General features: G+C 41.5%; 1 protein-coding gene across 1 annotated transcript in view; it reads right to left on the reverse strand.

The window, feature by feature from the left end:
* The window catches only part of CFAP58 (cilia and flagella associated protein 58), a 103,765-nt gene that overhangs the window by 5,391 nt on the left and 70,410 nt on the right, over positions 1 to 27,964 (reverse strand). The window contains exon 17 of the mRNA XM_036337372.1: positions 1,058 to 1,177. Within this exon, the coding sequence (XP_036193265.1) occupies positions 1,058 to 1,177 (120 nt within the window). The remainder of the gene's footprint in view (positions 1 to 1,057; positions 1,178 to 27,964) is intronic.

The raw sequence follows: 27,964 nt of genomic DNA on the forward strand, positions 1-27,964 counted from the left end.
TTCTATACTCATCCCTGGAAAACAAGCTTCTATTTTGTTTGAAATATTCAACTATTTAAAGGGATGAAAACAACCAAAAGATTATGCCTCATGCAAAACTCAAATTATGTCTCAGGATGATCATGTGAAATGAATACTTAGAGTGATAAGTTGAAAATTAATGTTCTAATTAGACTTCTGTTTCATCTTCCTTTTTTAACCAAAAGGATGCAATTTTGTCCTATTTGTGAAAGGATCAGTACTATATTAGTAGCATGACATCTATTTTACCCCAGGCAGGAAGGCAATAATTATCACCCTCAGTGCCCAGGTAAGTGCCAGAACCCAGCTGGCGTGTGCTACCCTCTGTGCATGTGTATGTATCAGACTCCCCTGACATGCCCAGAATATCAAAGTACTCACTTAGAAGAAAAAGCTCAAAATATAATGGGAAAGCATCATTTTCTAGAAAACTTTAAAAAAGGCATGTGTAATGGTAAAACATTATTATCTCTTCAATTGAGTTCTTATGTCATTTAGAAAGGAATTTATATTAAGAGGATTCCTCAGGGTTTTATTTCCCGTTCATGGCAATTTGTTTGATAGAAGGTCATGAAGCAAGGCCCCAAGGGCTGGGGAGGAGCTGGTACTTCGTGTGTGTTTATTTCAGGTGGAATGGAAGAGCAAAAATCTGCATTGTCACAGCGATGTCCTTCAATGGGCAATGGTGTTAATGTTTCCTTTGTTCTTCCCCACCATCCAAATCCCCTAAACCATCTTGAGATCATCCATACAAACTCTAACCCCCAATTTCCATCCCATTGCCATCATCTTCTCCCTGACTCTCTCCCCACTTGCTCACTCCCCTCTTTTGGGAGATGGAGAATTGTGGGGTCTATCAGTCTAAGAGCAGAGGGGTAGCTCTGAGGCTTGCCCTGCTCCTCCTGGAAGTAAGGTGCTAAAAGGGCTGACCTCGGTGGAGTAGGGCATTTGGGAAACCAGCTCCTGAAGCTGAGGCAGCAGACTTGCTCAGGTGTGTTCCCCAGAGTTTGGCTAGGAACGAGCAGAGGCTACTCACTTTAAGCTGCTTGGTCTTCTGTTGCAGAGTCTGGCGGTAGATCTGCAGCTGCTCTGCAGCCTCGGGCCCAGGCTGCCGGGCCAGGATGTGCTTTAGTTCCACATACAGTTTCTCCTTTTCCTGATGGAAAGCATAACCACAGTGGAGATTAACAGCCCCAGCAAGACAAAGAAAGTGCCTCTGCAGCACGGTCAGGATGGTTCGGGACCATCCTAAGCTACGCCACAGCTCCATGCTGATTACATGCACCCACAAATTCATTCAATCATGCACTGAGCCAACCCTGATCAAAGGGCTAGGATGTGCCCAGCATTTGGCTACAAATAATATGGCAGCTAAGGAAAAGAGAGTCCCTTTCTACCTAAACTTATGATCACAGGACTGAGACAAGGGCAGTGATGGAAGAGCTGGACAAAGTGTTATGTAAAGGCCGGGAGTATCTACTTCCGGTTGCAGTAGCTGGGGGAGATTTCACATAAATGGCACTTAAATTGTCCCTTGAAGAATGAATAGGAGTGTCCCCCAAGCAGAGAGAAAGAAAAGAAAAGCTCTGAAGGCCAAGGTTTAATAAGAGGACAGAGGAGTGGTAAATCCAGATGAGCAGGTGCACAGGGCAGGAGGAGGGAGAAGCAGAGAGAACAGGCTGGGCTCACTGGCTGGGATTGGACTCTGTGTGTCACACAGGATATAGTTTGGGACCACATCCTTTACACAAGTGGAAGCCAAGGATGGGCCATGCCTGGGTTTGTCTTCAGGGGAATAACTCCAGCAGCAAAGCAGAGAACAAAATGAGGAGACTGCTCAGGGCACCAGTACAAGCTGGATAAAGAAAAGCTGGACCCAAGGCAACCAGTTAGGGTGGAAGGTAGGTAGATGTGACGACATTTCTGAGGTAGAATCAATGGGGTTTGTTATAGACAAGTGAGGAAGGAAAGAACCAGACAGCACCAAAGTCTCTAACAGGGACATGTGGGGGCTGGAGAGTGATGGTACTGGAGACAGAGAGGCTAGAGAGGAGACAGTATTGGGGGAAGGACAAGGGAACTGTTACTCTATCCTCTCATGATAATCAGTGGGGTTTGGGATATGTTGAGCTTGGAGCTCTGTAAGATATTTAGAAGAGGAGTTGAAAATGTGGTTCCAGAGTTGAGAACTGAGGAGCAAGCTGGAGCTAGAGGTGGGTCCAGGCCAGAGCCACGAGAGTGGATTCCTCAGCCAGAATGGCTCACAGGATGAGCCAGGACAACCAGATTTGGGGTAGAGCCAGCATATACGCAGTAGGAAAGTAAGACAGATGCAGAGCAAGAAAATAAAGGAGAGTAATTGTCCCCAGATGTTTAAAAAGGGAGGCATGATGAGTGGTCAATGACATCAAATGGGGTAAAGAGAAGAAACAGGAAGAGGGACTAAAATGGCCTTGGGGTGAGCTATTAGGACAGCACCACTGACCTTATTCAGCATTTTTGGAGCAAAAGTCACAGAGGCTGAAGAACAAATCAAAAATAGAAAGTAAAGAAATGAGTCTTTTAAGAAATATGACATGGGTAGAAAAAGATCTGGAAATGGTTTGAGAAAATAAGATTAAAAAAAAATTCCAGGAAAACTAGGATATGCAAATTTGTAGACTTAAAAGAAAGGACTTCCTAGGAACCCAACACAAATCCCAATTTGATATCTTAATTTAAGCAATAAACAATATAGAAATCCCATTTGTATCCTAAAGTTTAATTGCTTATAATGTGTTTTCAGATCCTTGAACTAAAGATATTACATACAAGCAAAGATTTAATTCTAAGGCATTTTGATTCTTGATTTCCTTTCTCTACACTGCACTAACTTGAACAAACATTTATAAAGACCAGTGTCTAATCTCTACTCATTTGTCTCTGTACATATTATTTTCTTAAGATAATTATGTTGAAAGAACAAAATATAAATAAAAGCCCTCTCATTAAATGAAATATGCAGTCAAATGGAAACGATTTTTTACCTAGAGTTAAGTATTCTTAGCATTGTCATCAAATAATCTGTTTTTGCCGAAGAACATAAAAGTCTTTTTAAAAAACAGGCAAAAGAAAATTCATTAACTAGTCACAGTAACCATTTGTCTTCATTTTTTTCTTTTCCCTGACTAAATTATAGAAACTTTATCATAAATAATGTGGCTCTATTTTCAAAAGAATGTATGCAACCAAAAAATTAGCTGGATGGAATAAGCTTCTGGAGAAACACACTTAGCAACACAATACCCACCATTTAAGAAATAATTCCAGCCCTGGCCAGTGTGACTCAGTTGGTTAGAACGTCATTCTGTGCACTGATTCCCAGTCAGGGCACATACCCAGGTTGTGGGTTTGATCCCTAGTGAGGACGTGTATGGGAAGCAACAGATCGATGTTTCTCTATCGCCCTCTCCCTCACTCTCTCGAATCAATGAGAAGCATATCGTCGGGTGAGGATTTTAAAAAGAAGGAAAGAATTCCAGAAATGACAAGGAAATCCAAAAACCCACACAGAAGAAGAAAACATCAACAGATTGAATTACAAAGTGGTGACTTCCCTTTGTTGTACAGCACCCCGTCACACCTTTCAGTATAATCTTAGCCACTTCATGCCTGCTCTGTCGGGAAAATAACACTTTTGCCACAGCTTCAAGGTTCCATCTGGAAAGGGTAATAGATATGTGGAGAAGCCCAGGAGACTATTTTGTCCATTTCTTTCAGCTCACCTTTCTCTAGACCAGAATACAGGTGTATTTGAAAAGCAAAGAACCCCACAATGAGGAGGAGGAGGAAGTAATCTGGTTTGGGATAGAATAATATCGTAAAAAGACCTTCTTACTCAAGAACCTTCAAATGTTTCACAAGAGCAATTCTTTTCTATTGTTCTTGGAGGGAGGAAGGAAAGAAATACAGAAGAAAAGCTGGAAGGAGCAAATACTGTAACCTCACCTCACAGGTGAAAATCCCAAGCTTGACAGGAATGAACGGTGTGTTCAAAGTCCCTTGACAAGTCAAAACCTCATCATGAGATACTCGAGGGTCCCTTTTCCCAAGTAACACCACCCCTGGGGCTTGAAAACATGTTCTAATCCTAAAGCAATCTAGATCAATCTACATCATTATTATGAGCTACAAAATTCCTAAACGCTACATGATAATATCCTAGAAGGAGAGAGCCAGCTTCAAAGCCAGGTCAGAGGGCTTTAGCAGGAAGAGAATGACTCAGCTCCCACCTCCCCTGACCTACACCATCCGAATGAGTCTTGCCCGTGTCCTCTCCTAGGACGTGCAATCTTCATAGATGGAGTGAACAATGGTACCACTTATCCTGTCAGCTTCTATTACTTCCTGGGGTTTTTTAGAGGCTGTAAGGGAATGAAATGGATTTATTCTAAAGGATAACTAAGAGACTGAACAGTAAGGACCCACAAGTGTGCAGAAAAGCAAAGAGACCAAGTAAATTAGCATTAAGCCTGCCTGAGTGTTCAAGTCAAAAAAGTTCTGAGAGTTAAATAACCCAGGACAAGTGATGCCTGTGCGTTCACAGTGGGTGCAAAGAATACCGAGTGAAACTTCAGGGACTAAGACAGTGGATGTATGAAGAGCGGAGGGAAAGGGAAGGGGAGGGTAGTGGTTGAGATACACTGCCAGGCTCCAACGTGCATCGTTTTAGTCTGTGCTTACGATGGAAAACCTGATAAAACAGACGTGGAGGCTGGTCAGCATTAACATTCTAGCTGTGTGTATCATCCAGATTTGTATTTTGGAAGAATGTGCTAGTAATTTAGATAAATGTGGAGTGTTTGATGGATTGAAGGTCTTAAGTACGATTGTTTTCCAATTTATTTCTCTCCTAACCCTCTATAAGGGCCAACGAAGCTCTTCAAACATTGTGCAATGGTGTGTATAATAACCCCATTTAGAGACAAAGCATGCAATTCTATTATAAGGAGAATTTATCTTATGCAACAGAGACTCATTTGCTGTCCGATGTATATTGTCTCCATAAGCCGGCAGTGGCAGAACCAGCTGCCTCCTAATACATGCCCTGTCCTTCTTCATTAAGCCACCTCCGTTTCTTTTTAAACCAAGTCAATTAATTTGTCACTGGTTTAGAAGCGCCATATGTCAATGAAGCATCATAAGGAAAATCATAAATAGTTTATTATTTCCCCACCAACAAAAGATTGTAGCTCCAGGTCGGCATTTATTTATTCAGAGTTTATTCCTAACACACATCAATATTATTTTGTAGCATGCCTCATCTTTAAATTACTTTGTGAACAGCTATACTAGAAAAAAAGCTAGACTATTAACACCAAGAGACTGGCTTCTCTTTGGCTGGGTATGTCTTGTGCACATTAACTGTACCGTGTCCGTCCTTAAAATGATGTTCTCTTCCTAGGTCCCAGCCTCTCATTTGGACAGACTGCCACACGTGGTTATGGATTCTTTTTTTACAAGGGTCTCGACCAAGTTATGCTAGATAACAGTATGGTTCATTGTCAATATTAGCTAGTAGAGTGGTAAAAAGTAATTACAGTATTAGCTTTGAAACTATGGTGATAGTCTCAAACCCCATCCTGGAAACTCACAGAATGCCTCAGACTGCAGGTATTTGTATTTTATCTTACAATAAAAGTCTACATTCTGAACAATCTACACAAATAAGAGTCAGTGCTATTCTGGGTACGATTCAGAGGAAGAAGCTGAATTGCTCACAGAACTCCTTTCCCCACCGAACTACAATTTTATATTCACTGTCTGTTTATATTCCCTGCTCTTTGCTTTGCACCTTCAGCTGAAAACAGAAGGTAGTTCGCATTCAGTGTGCACCTAACATTTCTTCCTCAGCTCGCCTACTCGAGGCAGTAACTGACTAAGAGGAACTAATTAATCCTGCTTTAATCTGAATCTGTGTTTGGCAAATGCCAGTGCATTGGTTCTGCTCACCTTGGACTCATCAATTTGCTTGGGTGAGCTCTGGGAATAATCACTGTGCCCTAGCTAACCCATGTGAAACAGGCAGCTTTCCTTCGGAGTCCGACACAAGCTTATCTACAGCCACCAGGGTGAATGCCGCCCACTCAGATGCTTGGATACCATGTACTCTAAGGAAAGGGACTCTGTCTTGTCTTCACTCTAGCTCACCCAAGGGGTTCAAGATGAAGTTATTATTTTTTTTTTAAATCCCAGAACCAATGCTTCTGAAAAAAAGGATACTTCACAGAATGCACAGAAAAATCTCTTTTCCAGAATGTCAACAGATGCCTTTTATGATCTTGATGAATCCACTCCTCTCCAATTGCATTATGAGCCTTTAAGTTCAGAACCGCAGTGGATCTTTCTATATATCTCTCGTACCTACTATTATGCTCTGCTCATTCTAGGAGCTCGGTTATTCTGTTGCTTGCAATTATATTGTCAGCAAACTATGCCCATTCATTGTATTTCAGTAGTACACATCAACAGGGATAAGATATATTTATGTTGAAAAATAATTGCACACATAATTCCTTGCCACACCTAAAAAAATACAAAACATTTTTGCTTCTTTGCTTGGTTTTAGTCCTTTTTTCATTGCCCCATTCCTATCCATAATTCTTTGCAAAAGACTAAAGCCAGATTTCAAATCTTAAGCAAAATTGCTTTCCTCTCTATATAAAGGCAACTCCAGGACACTGCCTAATTTATCTAGAAATGCCTGTTTTCATTAGTAGGGAAATAAATTAGAAACTCTGTAAACATATTACATGTCTATCTAACTTAAGAAAAGGAAAAAAATAATGGCTGATACTTTGGGACTTTATTGTTTATTAGCTTTATAACAAAAATGTCAGCTAAACTGAACTCTGAACCTATTTTGTTTATGGTGTCATGAAGTGGTAGAGCCCCCTGGAGAGGAGAAGAGATGCTGAATTTGGGGATGAAACAGAATTACACAGCTGAGTTCCTTATGAGCAGGGAACTACTTGGTTACACAGCGGTTCTTGGCTTCGGATGTAGATGATTAAGTATTTTATGAGGCATATGAGAAATTTGCATGCACTAACCTTCACCATTTTTGCAACAATAGGAAAAATGCTTCTGGTACATTCTGATAGAAGCAGCACAACTTTCCTGAGAGATCATTTTTCAAGGGATTTTATTTTCAAATGCAAATATATGTTTGTAAAGTCCTATAGAAAGTATCTAATCATCTAGATTAGCCAGAACTTCATTACCAAAATAGTTGACTTATTTCATCTTTGCATCTTACCTGACAATTTAATATATGTGAAGAATTTACACATGTTAAATAGTGATAGTGTAGATTCTTTTAAAGCCTATAATAAAACAGGTCTAGAAAATTCAAGTCAACTAAGTTTCTATTTAGTACCAGTACTATGCATATTATGGTGCTATTTCACAGGAAAATAAGTAAGGCCTAAGAGTTCAAGGAGCTTACTATTCACTTGAGGAAAAACAAATAAGTCATAAAAGAAGACAAGAGTAATGGCAGGCCCCCAAAGAGGTGCCAGAAACAGTGTGTGGTGTATGGGTAGATTCAAAGGTAGAGATGATATCCATTTGGTGGACCATAGGAAGGGAAATAGTTTAGATGGATTTTGGTGAGAATAACAGAAACAATAACATTTGAATTAATACGGTCAAAAGGCAAATTTAATAGTTAAAGTCAATACACTTAACATGTGACCAATTTCCATAAGATGTGATAAAGAAAAAGCTTGAGTAAGATTTTTTTCCTTGGAAAACTGATCTAATACTTATAAAAAGAAGTTTATTTATCTTGTAATTTAAAATTTTAGAACCATAAATAATTAATTGGGCCTATAATATGAATGATCTCTTGGGGCCTAAGAGGAAAAGGCATAATGATTCCAATTATTCATAAAATAATAATAATAGCTAACATTTATTGAGCACATACCACAAGCTCTGAACACCACTTTTAGACATTATCCACGTAACCCTCATATATCAGCTCCATTTCACAGATGAGGAAACTGAGGCTCAGCAAGGCTAAGTAATTTGCCCAAGATCATACACCTATAAATTACACTCAGAATTCTAACCCAGGTCAGTGTAACTCTAAGCCAGGACCAGCACACCCTTGGCTCCTTTCAGTCCATTGCCCAACAACTTCTCTCTTCCACTCCACCAGCCAAACCAGAGGGAGTGAGGGGTAAGGAGAGAACAGAGCAGCTCTGTAACTATATATTGACAATGATAGCTGCATAAAGAAAGGACCTTACACAACCAAGTTATGAAAACATGCAATGGGGCCAATGAAAGGCAGCCCAAGGGAAATCTTGCTAACTTGGAAAATTTTTTGGAATAGAGCATAGTTCTGAGTAAGCCAAATTAAATTTTAAAACAAGTAATACTCTGATGGAATTACATACTCAAGTTGAAATAACTCCAAGTGATGTAGAAATTGTGATTAAATCCTAAGAAGCTTCCAAGCAATAACAGGACCATGACATCACAGGATGGGCTCAGAGCAGAGCTCCGTCCTCTCTCTGCTCCCTGTCACATTCCCTATTTGTCCATCACAATAAGTCACTGTCACTCCCTGGCCACTTATTTCTCCAGAATTCCCTTCTCCCACTACCACACCCATCCCTTGTCAAACCTTTTCATCCATCAAGACCTTACTCAAAGTCACTTCCATTGGGAGACCTTTTCAATTTCAATTTAACTACATCCTTAGTGTTGTCAGGGTATTGTTGGTTATTTTAACCTTGGTAGATGCCAACAGTGATGACCTACTTCCCTCCTGAAAGTCTCCCCTCCCTTGGCCCCTGTGAGACTTCCCTCTGAGTTCCACTGTAAAACTGAACACCTTTCACTGAAGTGCCCTGAAAAAAGCCAAATGAGCTTTCCTTTTTCTTCTCCCAAAATTAAAGGAAGTGAGAGGAGTTGCAGAATGCAGATAATATATGTAAAATTGCTTTGTCAAATGGATAGAGTATTTATAAATTTTAATTATTATGTGATATTTTGCTTCTATCTAGATTAAGAGTCAGACTATGGCAATAATGAAGAAAATTAAGATACCTGCTAAATTCTTTTAAATCCACATTCCTGGGACTGTTTATAGACAGAGAATTCTAATTAATCTTTTTTCTGACCTCTTTTCAGGTGAACTGATTGCAATAAACTTCAAAATCTATTAACAATAGAGTCAAGCTCCTGGTAACTATCAACTAGACCAGCCGTGGGCAAACTACGGCCCGCGGGCCGAATCCGGCCCGTTTGAAATGAATAAAACTATTGAAAAAAAAGACCGTACCCTTTTATGTAATGATGTTTACTTTGAATTTATATTAGTTCACACAAACACTCCATCCATGCTTTTGTTCCGGCCCTCAGGTCCAGTTTAAGAACACATTGTGGCCCTCGAGTCAAAAAGTTTGCCCACCCCTGAACTAGACTATTGGACTTTGGATTTAAGGCCTGAAAGTCATCTTGTGTGCCAGTCCCACAATAACGAGGCCAGTCCTTTTTCTTTTGTGACTATTTCAATTTCCCTCAGCGTCATAACATCATGCTTCTACTGCAGCAGCTCCCTGGACATTCACTCTATCTTTAGCCTCTCTGAATTCCCATCTATCCTTCCTCCAGGTGCTGAAAAAAGAAACCCAACATCACTTTCATGATTCCAACTAATTTTTTAAAACAACTGATTTTATAAACAAAGTGATGAGTCAGGAAATAAAAATAAATGGAATAATTATTGGAAAGGAAGAAGGAAACCACTTCTTTGAGAAGATGTGATTGTATACCTAGAAACCCCAGAAAATCAACTGAGAAGTCATGATGGGCTGGGCACAAATAAGCATGTAAGAATTAACAGCTTTCCAATATGCCAGCAGTAACCAACTGGAACACATAATGGGGGGAAATTGTCTTTGACCCTAACTGCCAATCCCCAGCAGAGGCACAAGAGAGAGTGTGTAACAGAAAGATTACTAGAATCTCTCGCTTCTCTGTGATAGTAACAGCCTTTATGTGCCATGGGTTTTCTTTCCTGTTTTGTTTTCTTTTTGCCTTCTGTTCAAGGTTTAAAGAGTCTCATGGTCCAAATCTCAGCCTGGACAGTTGTGGGGAAGAGGGAGCAGGTGGGGAGATATCGGGTGAGGAGGAATGGGAGGAGGGCTGTGATGTGGTCAGTGGGCCTGGAGGCAATGGATCAGCTGCATCAACCTAGGAGTTATCACTGACCTGGATGAAAAACTGAAAGCCACCTTTGACTTTTCTCCCTTGACCTTCATATATTCAATTGCCAAGTCCTACAAGTCGGTTTTTTAAAGCTCTCATATATTTACTCCTTTCTCCTCATCCCCCGTACTGTCCCTTACCAATATCCTCAGTAACTTGGGCCCAAATTATAGCTGTCTCTTCATCCCAAGACTGTGACCCCACCTCTGTGTCCCTTTCAGTCTTCCCTCCTCGGCAATTTTACTGTGTCACATTCCTGACTAGTTAATATTTTGCAGAATGTAGGCCTGAAAGGTCAACCAACCTGGGCTAGAATATGGGAGTCACCTCTTACCACAGAATGCATGGGTTTGAGCCCCAAATCTGCCACTAGTTAGCTCTGTGAACTTGACCATATTACTTAACTACTCTGAGCCTCAGTTTCTTCATTTGTAAAATTGGCTTACTACATAAATTATTAAAATTATTGTGAGGCCTAAAATAATACATAAAATAAGGACCCAACACAGGATTAGACACATAATAATACAATAGGTATTCAAAGACCCTGACTGCTGCCATTGGAGTGAGGTCTTTATCATAAATAAAGATCATAGTTGTCTGGAGCAAGTTTGATGCTATGCTTGGTCTCTAAGACTATATAATTGGTCCCCACCTGACATATCCAAAAGTACTCCTCAATATAAAATAGCCACTCAACTTCTTCTCCACTTCCCGAATGCACGCACCCCATCTCAGAACTTTGACTCATCTTCCCTCAGCTTCAAATACCCTTTTCCCTTGTTTCCAAATGTACCTCCTTCAAGAGAACTTTCCATTAATTCACCCGTGTGCCTCCACGGTGCCTTTCCTATACCAATACCACCACCTTCATATGCAGTTAGCTCTGACAACCCTGCCTCCCTAGCTCTGTCTGTCCTGGACAGTTTACATGAGTTATCTCACTTAATCCACAAGAACCCTATGAACCAGGTACTTCTACTCTTGCTGCCACTTTCAACTGAAGTCATTGGGGCTCTGAGAGGGTGAGTTACTTGCCAAACGTCACAAAGTTGCCCAAGGACTCAAAACTAGGTCTGAACTCTCTACTGCTATCCCATCCTTCAACACATATTTTTAGGCGATGGCTGGATGAGTCATTTTAACACGTCTAAGTCCAGCCCAATCACGTCTTCTTTGTCCTCGAGAAACCAGTTCCCATTCACCTCCCCTGCTCTTACCCCTTTGGCTCTTCCAGCTGTTTTAAACAAATAGCATATTATTTATATATGTCCTAGACAGTATCTCTGCTGCATAATTGGGCACTCACTATTGTCTGCATGCAATATAATGTGATTATGCATAATTGGGTATTGTTCAGTAAGTGGAACCATAAAGTAATGATCTGGATTTTCATACACTGCTCATAGAGACCAGTCTCATTTCTTCCCAGATACACAGCAGGAATCTTCTCAAATAGAATATAAATCTCTTGCTGGTAAGGACCACATCGTTGATTCGATTGTGTCTCACAAACTTCTGCAGACATTAGAGATACCCCCAAATACCTTTTGGTTCATAATTGGCCTTCCAAGCAGGCTTTCTTAACTGGGGGGATAGTGCGTCCCCAGAGATATGAAGGACAAAAGGATATAAATGGGAATGATCTTCTATTCTTTCAGAACAGAGAGCACACTAGGTCCATTATACACATTGGGAAGGATGTTCCAATTGTCAAAAGCCAAAAGCAAACTGGATTTGATGGCATCAATATAATGCTTAATATGCTGCATATTTGGCATCTGTTCCAGAGGAGGCTGCATGTCAGAAACTCAGAAAAGGTCTCCCAGGCATATAGGCAGCTTTCAGTCTGTCTCCACACATTAAATACACTCGGAGTAGGGAATATACATTTTTAAATGCATGGAACATGAGCCAGACTTGACACCCATCTATCAGCACTGCTTTAAGGGTAATAAAATCAGCTCTGCCATTATAAGGAGAGGGAACTTGATGACCCACTGGAGATTTCTTCCAATCTAAACGATTCTATAAATTCCCCTAAAATCATAAAAAAGCAGATTAAGGATTCATGTAGGTGTTTGGGCTATAAATACAAATTAATTTCTGTTCCAGCTGCAATTTTTCTCATCCTTGTAAGAAACACCTCCATCTCTGAGATATTTCTGGGTGCAACACCAACAGAGCAGCTAAAGATAGATAGGACTCCCTCAGGTTCTTGTTGGCAACTATTTTCTTCTAATTTCACAAATAAATCTGCATCTTGAAATGAGCTGAATTGAATCCTGCTGCTGTCCAAAAACATTTATCACTGAAAATCTGTTTTGTTTGGGGAGTAACATGCAATTGTGTACAGATTCAATAAGAACCTAAATGTTCCACTGAGAAATTCTTTATTGAAAATGTTTTGTTCGGACTCTAAGTAATCTATTTATTTCCATCCTCAGTTACTAGTCATATAATTCAATTTGTTTTTACTTTAAAAAATGTGCTTAAACACTGCTTTTATTTTTTTTTAAATGGAATAGTTTGTGATATTGGAAATTCATAGTATTCTTCTCACTTGGTTTTGTGAAGCGATTCAAACTCACCCTTATAAAAGAAACAAAATTAATTCTTTTTTAACATTCCCTCACCTATTAGAGTTCAATAGAAATCAAAAGAAAATAATAAATAACATTTTTAAAGATTAAGTTATCAACTAATATATTTTTGGTTCACTTATTTGCTCTGATTCAATATGAAGTCAGAGACCAAAATAGAAATGAACAAATGGATTGTGGATCATGTCTCCAAATGCATAGGGATAAATGCATATCCCTAAGGAAATGTGCTCAATTATGACATCACAGCTGTTTCTCTTATAAAAAGAACTATGTCCTGCAGCAAACTATAATTTCCCAAATAAAGGGAATAAAAGATTAAAGAAAAGAAAAACATGTCAGCAATAAAATCCAAGGATAGGGACCAGATGCCAGGCATATTAAAATACCATATCCGACAAAGGATTAAAAAAGGAAATCTTATACCACTTGAATCCTTAAATGCAAAAGTATTTCTACCCAAACTCACCAAAGAAAGGAGATTGTTGCAATAATGTCACATGTATCCATGATCTTGGACAATCCTCTCCCACATTTACTCCAGGCTTGGCCACATGACCTGTTTTGGCCAATGGATGTTAGCAAGCATGACACAAACGGAGGCTCAAAAACTGTTTGCACATTGGGGCTTATCCTTTCTTCCTGGGAAATCCTAAGACTGTTGTAAGAATAAACCTGGGCTAGCTTAGTGGAGACATGTAGTTCAGTCACTCCCCTCGCCCCAGCCAACTGCCAGCACCAGCCACTGAACATGTGAAAGACGCCACCTAGAAAAACCAGCTCCTAGCAACCTGCCAGCTGCCTGCAGAAACACGAGTCCAGGCAAGCGCAACAGAAGAACTGGATGGCTGAAACCTGCCTAAATTGCCAACTAATAGAACCAATATCTAATAAATGATTAGATTTAAGACACCAAGTTTTGGACTGGTTTGTTATACAGCAAAAGCTAACTGATACTGAGGTCATCACAGAACCTATTTCATGAGAACACAAATTAATGGACCAGGCACCATAGAGCAGCGGTTCTCAACCTGTGGGTCGCGACCCCTTTGGCAGTCAAACGACCCTTTCATAGGGATCACCTAAGACCATCCTGCATATCAGATATTTACATTACGATTCATAACAGTAGCAACATTACACTTATGAAGTAGCAATGAAAATAATTTTATGGTTGGGTCACAACATGAGGAACTGTATTTAAAGGGCCAGAAGGTTGAGAACCACTGCCATAGGGGGAAAGAGAGAGCTGTCTAATGATGGATGGGTCTAGCAATTAATCCTGAGAGTGAGTTTGCAATGAAATACTGAGTTGTTATACTAAACCCTTCATAAGCTACTATTTGGGAGATCCTTCTAAAATCTATATCCAAAATGCAATACCATGATAGTAGCAACTAACACTTACTAAGTGCAAGCTTTGGGCTCTGTGCTTGATAAAGACAATCTCATTTAATCTATACAATAACCTCATCTGTATTTTACAGCTTAAGAACTGAGGCTTCAGAAAGCTAAGTAACGTGCTCAGGGTCACGCGATACTATGAGTGAGCTTGAACTCAAAGCTGATTGGCTCAGGAGTCAGCGTTCTTAATCACTATGTTGTTTTTTTTTCTACCTGATACCTTCCTCACCCCATGAAAGGCTTCTCTAGTCCGTTGAGCTGGGGAAGTCTGGACCAAGAGATCTACTCTCTCTTCTTGAATCTCAGATGGCCAGACAGAGCAGACCCAATGGTGCTTACCCACCTAGTTAAAGTACAGAGGCAACAGTGGACTTGGCGGGTCTTGCTCTGGCCTGCTGACCTGATCCAGAGCAAGTGAGCATCAGTGAATAGGCAGGAGCTATTTAATACATAAAAAAGGCCTGTGCTACCAGCAAGGTGCATTTGAAGTCTCTTGTGATTGTGTGCTAATCAGATTAGCAATGCCTTCCTTTCAGTCTTGGGGGAAGGGGGTGGGAAGGAAAAAGGAGTCTTGGAGGGGGCTGAAAAAATAGGTGGAAAGTTGGACAGAGGTTCCTTTCTTCTTCTAGGTGTGGAAGGTGTTTCCATGAGGAAAGGGAAGAGGTTCGATATCTACTACACACTTATTATCTCTCGTTCCTTGTTAATGAACCCATTGGAATTGAACCTGTTATTTCCTGGATTTCTGACAGTTTAAAATGCCTCAACCCTAACTCTTAATATTGAGATGAAAACAAGGGTGAGGAGAAGGAAGTCAGTCAAGACAGCCCCTTTTAAAAACTACTTGATTCAAGATACATAACAGGAACAAAACCCTTCCTAATCAAACCCAAAATCGAACCCACCAGTTAGCTGTGTAGCTCCTTGTGTTGGCTGAAATTCAAGTGTTTAGGGTATGGTTGAAGGTATAAACTGGTTTTTAACCTCTATCTGCCTAATCGAGCCTACCAAAGCCAATCTGTTTTTAACAAATTCTTAATGCTTGTAGGACTCTAACACTATGGGAAGTTATTCCTGGCACATTTATAGAGAACTGGTGAGAGGGAATATGAGAAGGCATGAGATAATTGAACACATTAAGTATACCTAGGCAAGTGTGAAGAGACACGGGTTGGGAAACTTATTTGCCTTAAATGAAGCTGAACATGATTTTAAGCCCCAAACATCTGCATATTAAAAGCCTGCTCCCGTAAAAGAGACTTGCAGGTCCTAGACAGCCCTGCACAATCGCCCTTTTTCTTAGGGCTGCCAGCAATGACAGAGGCATTTCCTGGGGGCCCATAAATCTCTCCAACCTTTCCTTTCCTGATCTGTTAATTGGGAGTGTTGCAAAGATTAAGAGATAGAGTAATAGTTCCTGGATTTTATATTTCTTGGACCTGAATAATTCTCCCCAAAAATCTCGGAGGCACCAGCATAGTCTTGCTAATTTCTTCTTTTGCTAAGTTTTTAACATGAAAAAGAAAAAGACCAATCTTCTATATATACTAGAGAAGCCTGGTGCACGAAATTCGTGCACTCGGGGAGGAGGGATCCCTCAGCCCAGCATGCACCCTCTCGCAGTCTGGGAGCCCTAGGGGGATGTCCAACTGACAGCTTAGGCCCATTCCCCACTGTGTTCACCAGCCATGAGCCCGGCTTCTGACTGAGCGGTGCTTCCTCTGTGGGAGCGCACTGACCACCAGGGGGAAGCTCCTGCGTTGAGCATCTGGCCCCAGTGGTCAGTGCGTATCATAGCAACCGGTTGTTCCGCCATTTGGTCGATTTGCATATTACCCTTTTATTATATAGGATAAAAGCCTAATATGCAAATTGTCCCCTCGGGAGTTTGACCGGGAGACAGAGTTTGATTGCTCGCTATGACATGTGCTGACTACAAGGGGATGGCGTGGAACAAAGGAAGGCCCCAGCCAGCAGACAGCAGCCAGGGAAGGGAGGCCCCGATCAGCCCTGATCATTGGCCAGGCCCAGGGACCCTACCCATGCATGGATTTCATGCACCGGGCTTATAGTAGATATTAATGTATGTAATGTAGTGCTCTGTGACAGGGACTATTCTAAATGTTTTCCAAATATTAACAGAATCTCCCCAGCAATTTTTGAGATAGGTATGGTTACTCCCATTTAACAAATGAGGAAACTGACTTACCATTAATCGGTTAAGTAACCTGCTCAGCATGGCAGAGCCAAGATTCAAGCTCCAGTAATCTAGCTCCAGGATCCATGCTCTCAACAAATAGGAGATTGTCTGGAGCTCTTCCCAATTGTTACAGAAAGAAAAGGAATGCACACACTAAAATAAGAGAATGCCATTTCCAAAAATATTTTACATCTCCAAAAGAAAGAAGGGACAGAAAAAATAGTAGTCCCCAAAACTGAAAAGTAAAGATTGGTTTTATGCTACTCAGTCATTGTGTTCATTTTACTACAGACCAATGAATGTTTATGTCTGGGAACATATAGATTCTCCCAGTCCCCAGATCAGCCTTTGGGAACCACTGAGATACAATGTATGGAAAGCCCATCAGACATTAATGATTGGTATGGAGCTAAAAGATGACGAGCAAGGTGCCCCATAGCCCACCCTCTTGGAGGGCTCACTAAGGCTGTGTTAGCCAGACCAAGTGGATAGAGGTATATTGTCCCCCATGGGCCAGCCACATGGATGTCTGCACATCTTGGCTGATAGTCAGCATCCGCTTTCTGTTTTCTGAACAACCCATCTCCAATTGCTCCTTCCATCCTCTTTGACATGTGAAGAACAGAGGAGCAGCCTGCAAGGAGCAGCATGCTGGGGAAGGAGCCTCCTCCACCATTCCTCACACTTGTGATATTCTTTGGTGACAACAGCAAGACTCTGCAGAAAGTATTTCCTCCTCTCATTCTTCTTCCCCTTGATTTTAGAACAGAACATAAATCTGTGGATGGGCTTCTAGTCAACAGCTTCAGGATACGCTGTGCCTTTCGGTCCATCGGGCTCCCTATTGATGGAGCATCTTCAACAATTTCAGCTCAGCTTTGAGGAGGATGACACTTAGTTACCCGCCAATAGAGTGGGCAAGAATTACGTTTAGTGTAGGCTACCCCACCAGCAGATCAGACATGATATTAGAATTCTGCCTTCCATATCTTAAAGCAGCTTTTTAGTAATTGAATAATTCCTTTGGAATTTGGGGAGAGGGGTAGTCGAGGAAGTGGAATGTTTAGTGGCTTTATTGGGAGGCACCATAGAATAGGGGTGAGTGGCTCCGTGCCAGATTCCAATGACTAAGGTTTATAAGACAGCCCAGTAAATCTGTTCTGTAATGGACCAGATAGTAACTACTATAGATTTTTTGGGCCATATAGTTGCTGTCACAACTCTGCTGTTATAGCATGAAAAGAGCCATAGGCACTACATGAATGAATGAGTGTGGCTGTGTGCCAATAAATCTTGATTTGTGGACACTGACATTTGAATTTCATGTCATTTTTACATGTCACGAGATACCATTCCTCTTTTGACTTTTTTCTAACCATTTATATGTATCAATACCATCCTTGGTGTGGGCCAAATACAAACAGTGGGCCAGAGTGGGCCAAACCCTGGTTTATATCTAGAGCTCTGGCATTTCTTAGCTGTAAACTCTGGGGCAAGCCTTGTTTTGAAGCCTCCGTTCCCTTGTCTGTAAAATGGACACAATAATAGCATCAACCTCATCTGGGTTTCCTAGGGGAGACAGTAAAAGCAAAATATTTTAGCACAGGGCGGCTGCATATACTCAGCATAAATAAATGTGAACTGCATTACCTTCTCTCATCAAAACACTCAGCAGCTTCTGCCAAACCCGTCCAGGCTATTGTCAAACAGGATCAAGGATTTTCATGTCTCTATTAACAAAGAGCCATTCTAGACATGTCATACTAACATCAGAACCCTCAGAGAGTTTATGGGGCCCTAAAACACACCTCAACCCTGGATGCTCTCAATTTTCAATTTCCTCCAGGATCTGTCACTGAAGTTCAAGAGTTGAGGACCAGAATGTGAAGTTATCATGCTCCAAACCAGACATAATGTGTTTTTTTTTCTTCCCAGAAATAATGATATTTTTGAGCCCCGGCCAATTCTCATGACCACTGACATCCTGCTAAGTATACTCTGCAGTTCTTTCTCTTCATCTTCACAACAACTGAAGGTGCTGATGAGATGATGAGCTCCGGGTTTCAGAAAAGGAAACTAAACTGTAGGGGGGTTGGGTAACGAGGCAAGCCCACATACCAGGTAACTAGAAATCATGGGGTTCCTTCCTGAACCACAGCTCTTGCTTTGCAGCAAAGAAAGGGATGACCATCTTTTAGGGCCCCCATGCTTCTCTGACTGAATCTGTATCTGAACCCCTGAGGATCTTGTTAAAATGCAGGTTCTGAGTTATTAGGCCTGGGAGAGTCCTGAGGTTCTGCATTTCTACAAAGCTCTCAGGTGATGCCAATGCCACTGGTCCTAGGACCACGCTTTGAGTAGCAAAGCTCTAGATCAGGGATGGGGAACCTTATTTCTGCCAAGGGCCATTTGGAAATTTTTAACATCATCCATGGGCCAAATAAAATTATCAACTTAATATGCCAAAGCAATATCTTCACTGTTACATCTCCTAGGGCAGTGATGGCGAACCTAGGACACGCGTGTCAGAGGTGACACGTGAACTCATTTTTTTTGGTTGATTTTTCTTTGTTAAATGGCATTTAAATATATAAATATCAAAAATGTAAGTCTTTGTTTTACTATGGTTGCAAATATCAACAAATTTCTATATGTGACATGGCACCAGAGTTAAGTTAGGGTTTTTCAAAATGCTGACATGCCGAGCTCAAAAGGTTCGCCATCACTGTCCTAGGGCAATGGAAACTAAAGAGAAAATAAACAAATGGGACTACATCAAAATAAAAAGCTTCTGCACAGCAAAAGAAACCATCAACAAAACAACAAGAAAGCCCACTGCATGGGAGAACATATTTGCCAAAGTAATCTCCAATAAGGGTTTGATCTCCAACATTTACAGGGAACTCATACAACTTAACAAAAGGAAGATAAACAACCCAATCAAAAAAATGGGCAACGGACCTAAATAGATACTTTTCAAAAGAGGACATAAGGAAGGCCAAGAGACATATGAAAAGATGCTCCAAGTCACTAATCATCCAAGAGATGCAAATCAAAATGACAATGAGGTACCATCTCACACCTGCCAGAATGGCTATCATTAACAAATCAACAAATGACAAGTGCTGGAGAGGATGCAGAGAAAAAGGAACCCTCGTGCACTGCTGGGGGGAATGCAGACTGGTGCAGCCACTGTGGAGAAGAGTATGGAGTTTCCTCAAAAAACTAAAAATGGAACTCCCATTTGACCCAGTAATCCCACTCCTTGGAATATATTCCAAGAAACTAGAAACACCAATCAGAAAGGATATATGCACCCCTATGTTCATAGCAGCACAATTTACCATAGCTAAGATCTGGAAACAGCCTAAGTGCCCATCAGCAGATGAGTGGATTAAAAACTGTGGTACATCTACACAATGGAATATTATGCTGTAGTAAAAAAAGGACTTCCTGCCATTTGCAACAGCATGGATGGAACTTGAGAGCATTATGCTAAGCAAAATAAGTCAGTAAGAGAAAGATAAATATCACATGATCTCACTCATTTGTGGAATATAATGAACAACATAAACTAACGAACAAATACAGATCCAGAGACAGAAAAGCATCGATCAGATGCTCAAACCTCAGAGGGAAGGTAGGGGAGGGTGAGGGTAAGGGGGAGACATCAACCAAAGGACTTGTATGCATGCATATACGCATAAACGATGGACGCAGACACCAGGGGGATGAGGGCATGAACGGGAGTGGGAGTTGGGGGGGGGGGGGAAGGCAATGGGGGGATAAGGACACATATGTAATACCTTAATCAATAAAGAAAGAAAAAGAAAAAAATTATCAACTTAAAAATTAGCCCACTACTTTTGGTCAAATATTTAATTAACTCACCCCTAATGCCTTGGCAGGGCCAGATCAAATTATTTTGAGGGCCTTACATGGCCCATGGTCAGATGTTCCCCACCTCTACTCTAGAGGAAGTGAGAAATTAGAATTTTCCCCACTAATGACCAAGGTGGTCCATACAAAATGAAGCAATGGCTATGGGTTTCTTATGGTGCAGAGTCTTTGGAGCCAGACTGCAGAAGTTATACGTATGACTCTACCAGGTGCCAGATGTGTGGCCTTGGGGGCAATCTCTCAACCTTTCTGTGCATCATGTGTCCTGCCTATAAAGGAGAAAGGTAATAACTCTTAATCACATAGGGCTGAGACAATGACTCAATAGGATTATATATCGTACTGAATATATATATATATGAAATCATATATATATAAATCATATATATATATATATATATATATATATATATATATATATATATCATTTAGAGCAATGTCTCACACCCTGTAAATGATCAAGAAATGGAAGATAATCAGAAGATCAGGAAAAATGAAGATCCTTGTCAAAGAAGTATCTAAAAATGTGCTCTATAAGGTTTGTTCCCCCCTGCACAGCTAATAGCTTGAGCAGATCCATCCAAATCTGCTTATCATTCAAGCCATTTTACAGTTAAGTAAACCAGACTTGCATCCAGTCAGTCGTAAAATTAAATTACAGAGAAAGTTCGCCTTGAAAGGCCAGGACCCCGAGGCCAACAAAGAAGCAACACTTTCCATCTTATTTATTATTTATTTATCTGAGGGACATTTCCATTCCCTGGATCTCTGGGCACAAGAAACAATGGGGAATGCATGCAACAACTTCCTAAAGGGACACAAATCTGAACTCCACCAAAGCAGCTACTCACTTAGGTCATGTCAGAGTGTCATTCATCATTAGGCAGAGTGCTCCCAGGCACCATAACCCTCAAAAGTAATTAACCCTCTAGTAAAATGTCACTACTGTTTATAGTAAGGGAAATGCCTCAGTGGTCTCATCTGTAAAATGAACATTCTGGACAAGATAATCCAGTGCTAACATTCTATGAAGTTAAGTTTGTGTCCTTTTACCCAAATTGCACCACCTCCTCAAGTAAAACGCTGGTCATTCCATGCCCCCGCTCACCCATCTGATGAGCTATTGTTCACTGAGTGTCAACCAATACCCCTTGAGGTCTATGGGTGATAAAGCACAGTGCCAGGCACACGGGAAGTACTCAATAAAGGATGGCTGTGATTAGAACAAAATCAGGGCTCCATCTTTTGCATTTTAATCCTTGCTCAAGGATGTGTTTTCACTGACTTCAGAGAAAGGGAGGAGAGAGAGAAACATTGCCTATGTGACCCAGCCAGGGACTGAACCTGAAACTCAGGTATGTGCCTGGACCAGGAATCGAACCTGAGACCCTTTGGAGCACGGATCACATTCCAACCCACGGAGCCACTCCAGCCAGGGCCAGGGCACCATCTTTTAAGTGAACCACAGTGTGACCTGATCATTCATCTAGTTACTGGACATCAACTGGAATGGCAGTAGGTGGGTGGAATGGGCAAGTCCAAATGGGAACTTGGTTGAGAAAGTGGTCCTTGTTCTTTCTAAAGTTGGACTGGCAATTTACCATGCAGGTGAGAAGCTCCGTGAGAAAGAGACTGAAAGAAGGGATCTACTGGTTGGAGGTCTTCAGGACCTATCGGAAACCTCATCTCTTGACATTTCAGCTATAGCTGAAATTCCTGGCACACGGGATGGCCATCAGTTCCTGGAACACTCTGGCAGCTCCCACCTCAAGGGTGTGCAGAGTCAGCTTTTCTGCCGCAGGCCAGGGCTTCCTCAGAAAACAAGTCAAGTCCCCTCTGCTTTTAGAAGCAGCCGAATGGCCCCAATGCAACTTTCAACCAGTAGGGAATGGGAATCAATGAAGTGTCCCAGCCTCCCTTCCTTTTAAAGGACAATTCTGCAATAGTTTCAATGTGGTTCCTCAGAGGAACTCTAGTGACATTGGGATTCATATGTTCACAGTTGTGACCAGCCCCCCCCCCCCGCCCCTCCCCACTCCCTCCCTCCCTCCCTCCCTCCCTCCTTCCCTCCCTCCCTCTATCTCTTTACTGGCTTTTCCTCACCTGCCTCACTCCTGAGATTACCTCTCAAACTACCAGGACCCAAGCCCTTGTCTCAGTCCCCAATTTGGGAACCCAAACTGAGACCCCTGACCACTGCAAAGTCTTGTTCAGAGTCCCATAGCATCGGTACGGAATCACAGCCCTTGTCACAACGCACTGTGATTGCAGAACTAGGAGGTCCACCAAGGCCAGGATCAAGTCCATCTCATTCGCTCTGGAGCCCCAGGTGCCCTGGCACATAGGAAGCACTCTGTAACTGTTAGTACAGCGGGTGCCAGCAATACATCTGCTGCCTGGGCATCAGGGGGTCAGGAGGCAACCCCTGGCCTTTTCAACAATTCAGAGAAGTCCTTTTCTGTTTTAGAAAGGCTTGTAAATAAATTAAGACGGAGTCATTAGCAGCAGGGGAAAAGACATCTAAATAAGGTCCATCTTCCCTTAAGCTCACCCACCACTGTACCACCAAACATACCCCAGGCTTTTCTGCTCTATGCTTGCCTCCTGGGAGGAACTCAGCCTCATCTACCTCTGACTGCCCATCCCCGCACATCATCTACAGCCTCCTCCTCCTTCTCCTTCCCCATCTCCTCTTCCCCTTTTTGTTCTGGTGCTCTGTATTCTATCAAGAAATCATAGCAAAGGACTAGATCAAAGAAAAGTAATTCGAACAAGTAAAGCTGATTGTGCTACTGCTGTTCCTTTAAATCTCTCTCTCCCCCAGGCTTAAAGCTAGAGGTTGCAAATTAGCCTCCTGGGGCTCAAGGGTGGTTGGTAGATATGTTTCTGAGAAGCCCATGCAATGTTCCTAAAGTTGCCAATATTTAAAACTCCACATTCCTAGCTACTCTTGAAAAATTAAAGATTTGGTAACATGGGCCCTCACTGGGGTGGGGTTAACGGCAGCCCCCTGTGTGCTGCAGTCCTGACTCGGGGGGGGGGGGGGGTATATCTGAGCTGGCTACGGCATATTTAAACACTTGGAAAAAACCAAGTCCCGGCTGCTATGATTGTTCCGTGTGTTTTAAGCGCCTCTGGCAAAAGGTTAGAGCTTCCTACTCTAATGCTATCAGCCTTATGTCATTTTTTGGAACCAGATCTTGATGATGATGGTGATGATGATGATGATGGGTAGCGGACAGCAGTTACTCTTGCACATATGTCTGCTTAATTCTACAGGTGCTTTTTTTTTTCCATAAAATCATTAATGCCGAGGGATTCAGAAGGGATGAGGAATAAATGGGGCAAAAACAGAAAGGAGAGGCCAGCAGGAGGCACATCTCAGCTATGCTTGCATTGCCCTTGCTTCCTTCAAAGGGCGAGGAGAATGGTGAGCAAAAGAAAAGAAACTCTTCCCATCCACACCTTAGATTCTAATTCTGGCAAGAGTACAGACTTCTTCATCTTACCTCTGAAGCTACCAAGTCAAGTTCAAGAACCATGTCACGTTAACCCCGAGCAAGGGAAGGACTTTGGGAGCACCATGCGAGTCAGCCTGCCTCAGCATGCAAAAAGGACTCTGACCGTTTGAATCACGTTTACAGATCTATAAACCAACCCACAGTAAATTCCAGACTCCTGCAGAGCTAGATGTTAATGACAAAAAATGCAAAGGCAACAGGAAGAATCTTTCCGTGACCTCTCAGAGCTCAAAGACAGAATGTAAACGACTGTGAGACATATCACTTACTGAAGGGCCGATATTCTTCCAATATTTAACTAGTCACTAAACCAATATTTACCTGTGTGCAAGGACCTAGGGGTGAAGTGATCATCAAGGCAGACACAGGAACTGCCTTTGTGAGTGGTCTATCGGGAAAGAATAATTAAACACACAATTATAATTATTTCATTCATTACAAGTGTGATGAGTGGCATAAAAGAAAAGACAATATATGGGAACATTTACAAAGAGCCCTCGCCCACCCCTCTACCCCTAGGAAAAAGCATTTAAGCTAAGACCTAAAGGGTGAGTCGAAATTGCCCAGGCACAGAGCCTGTCCATCTTTATTGAGCAATTACTATGTGCCTGGTACTGCACCGGGCATTGGGGTTAGAGAGAGAAATTATCAACAGCTTTTCCTCAAAAAACTCAGTTTACTGGAGGTAAATAGGTTTCCATCATATCTCCTGCTGGGAAATGATGGGATCGTTTTTAAATTGTTCTGATACTCAGAAGAATTCAACCAAAAATCTTCCTAATTACAAAATGTTCTATTGTGAGTGCAGAGAATTTCTCTAATAATTTGATAAAACAGATGAAAATGAGAAACTGTCAAATCCCGTGGAACACCTGAGGCTTCACCAAGATAACAAGGCTTGTTGTCTGGGGATGTACAAGCCACCCAACCATCCAAGAGAAAGGTTAAACGAGGACTTGAATAAAGGAAGTGAGGAAGATATTAAACTTTGGAGGCCTGTAAACAACTGCATGGTGAGTAGTAATATTAATAATCATCTATAATAATAGAAGTGTAATATGCAAATTGACCAAACAGCCAAACAGTGGAACGACCATCCAGACAATCACGCTATGACACCCACTGGCACCAGGCCAACCAAGGCAGGTGCGATGCAATTGGTCAGGGGCCCCGCCATTGCCTCATGATTGCCCCGCAAAGGAAGGCCCAGGCCACAGGCCAGCAGAGCAATCATTCGGGGGCTCCACGATCACCCCAAACAGGGAGGTCCAGGCTACCCCACGGTGGTGCTAGGGTGGGTGGGCAGGACCTCCCTCTGTGGGGGCAATCCATAGTGGAGCCCTGGCTGGGTGAGCAGGGCCTACCTCTTTGGGGTGATCGGTCGTCCCGCAGTGGGAGGGCCAGGATACCTGGCCGGCGGCACTGTGGTGGGTGGGTGGGGTCTCCCTCTGTGGGGCGATTCATCGTAGGGCTCCCAGACTGCAAGAGTGCACAGGCTGGGCTGAGGAACCTTGCCCCCAGTGCATGAATTTCATGCACTGGGTCTCTAGTCATCATAATAATGTTAATGATATCTAAACACTGTGACAAACCTTATATGTACTTAATTAACATATTTAATTTTGCAGGTGGGGGCGACTATTTTTCCCATTTTGTGGATGAGGAAACTAGCGATTACAGTAAACAAGAAATTTCTGTTTATGGCAGTGTGGCAGACTAAGTAACCTGAAAACTAAAGTCTACAAAGCATTAGACATGCTAAATAGAATGACACATCTGTTTCATCACAAAATGGAAATAGCAAGTAATTTGATCCTCAAAGTATCAAAATCAAAGAGTGAGCTGTATATTGGAGCCATCAATAGATATTGCAGCTATCCCTTGGGGGCTGATTGGGACAGTGGCTGTACTCACTGAGCAAAGAGCTTGGATTTTGATGGCCACAGGAGGATAAAAGATGAGGTGGTGGGCCTGTGTGGAGTGGGTAATCAGTACTGAGACTCCTCTACATAAAGTTGGGAACTTAAAAGAGTTACAGCCTCAGTACAAAAAGAGACAATAGACAGAAATCCACCCACTGGGACAGAAAGACCATAAAGAAACCTCTCTCTCCTAGGCTCTGGGTGGGGTGGGGGGCAATGGCTACTCAGAGGATTTGTATCCATGGATCTTCCATCACAAGAGTTTGGGGTTCTAATATTCATTTACGGAGTGGTCCAGGAAGCCCAAAAATGAGAACTTAACCTAAAAAAATTATCCTAAGCAAGAGATATATCCCAGGTCCCTCGTAGAACCAAATGAGAAGATATACCTTTAACCTGGACCATTCCAAGTCCCACAAATAAAGCCTTTCTGAAAACTAGTCTACAATCCAAAATCATAACATAATAGGGAAAAGGTCCATCACAAATAAAAATCAGCAATCACAATAAACAATAGGAAGACCTCCAAGTAATAGAATAATCTAATAAAAACTATAAAATATTTAAATCAATTGAAAACATAAATGAATTAATAAAGCATAAGATCAAGACACTATCAACAAAGATTTGTGAAAAAGAATCTCTAGAAAATAAAAAGAAAATTACTGAAAATAAAATCTTGGCCCAGCCAGTGTGGCACAGTGGTTGAGCGTCAACCTATGAACCAAGAGGTTCGATTCCCGGTCAGGGAATATGCCTGGGTCGCAGGTTTGATCCCCAGTTTAGGGTGTACAGGAGGTAGCCAATTGATGATTCTTTCTCATCATTGATGTTTCTATCTCTCTCCCTCTCCCTTCCTCTCTGAAATCAATAAAAATATTTTTAAAAGATTTTAAATAAAAATAAAATTATAGAAAAAGAATGTTTAAAAAACCTGGGCTATATTAATATAAGGCAGTTTTGTAAGTAAAAGCATTAAGAATTAAGGAGGATTCTTGCATAATATTAAAGAAACAATTCATCAGGAAGAGATAAAAACCATGCACACCTTTTACTCACCTTATAAACATAATCTAAAATGTACTTAAAACAAAATAAAATGACAGAACTACAAGGAGAAACAGACAAATCTCCAAACATTTTTTCAGTGATTAAGGAGACAAAAAAATTAGGAAAGAGCAAGGTTGATCTGATGAACATCATATCGATTCCTGACTCTTGAACATTTAGAGAGTACACATCCTTTTCAAGCTCACAGGCATCAGTTATAAAACCTGTCCACTTAGTTGATCACACAGCAAGTCTCAACAAATTAGAGACCACAATGCATAAAAGTGAGAAATCAATAATAAAAAACAACTTAAATAGAGAGATTTGAAGATGGCAGGGTAGGTAGAGAGGTTAAACAAAGATCTTATATGCATATATGCATTACCTATGGACACAGACATAGGGTGGCAAAGGCTTGGGGTGGGACCGGAACCAGATAGAGGGGGGTAATGGGGGGGGGGGGGAGAGGGACATCTGTAATAATCTTAACAATAAAGATTTAAAAAGAAAAAAAGAAGAAAAACTTAAATACATATACTAGTATATTTAGAAATTAAAAGTTGTGAGGTTTTTTTGGTTACCATGGGAAAAATAGTAAATATTTTTTAAGAGTTACTCAAGTCTTATTTAGAACAAAGAGAAAATACCACGTTTCAAAACATATGGGAAGGAGTTAAAGAAATTAAAGGACATTTTATAGCTGTAAATGCTTATATTAGAAAGGTAGATTGAACATTAATGAGCTGAGCATCAATATTAAGTAGAAACGGAACAGAATAAACCCAAAGTACACAGAAGGAAGAAAGTAATAAAGTTAGAGCAGTCAAGGAAATATGAAACGGACTTATAATAGAGAGGTTTGGCAAAACACAAAATCTGGTTCTTTTTAAATCTAACAAAGTGATAATAGCTGGAGAGGCAGGTGGTGAAGTGGTAGAAAACATGGGCTCTGGAGCTGACTGCCTGGTTTGAGTCCCCACTCTGCCACTTACTAGCCGCACGGCCTTGGGCATGTGACTCGTGCCCGGCAATGGTGGAATCACAGCTCAAACCCTGGGCTGCTGGACCCCAGTGCCCAGG

Source organism: Myotis myotis, unplaced genomic scaffold (genome assembly GCF_014108235.1).
Source record: "Myotis myotis isolate mMyoMyo1 unplaced genomic scaffold, mMyoMyo1.p scaffold_m19_p_15, whole genome shotgun sequence".
Taxonomy (NCBI): Eukaryota; Metazoa; Chordata; class Mammalia; order Chiroptera; family Vespertilionidae; genus Myotis; species Myotis myotis.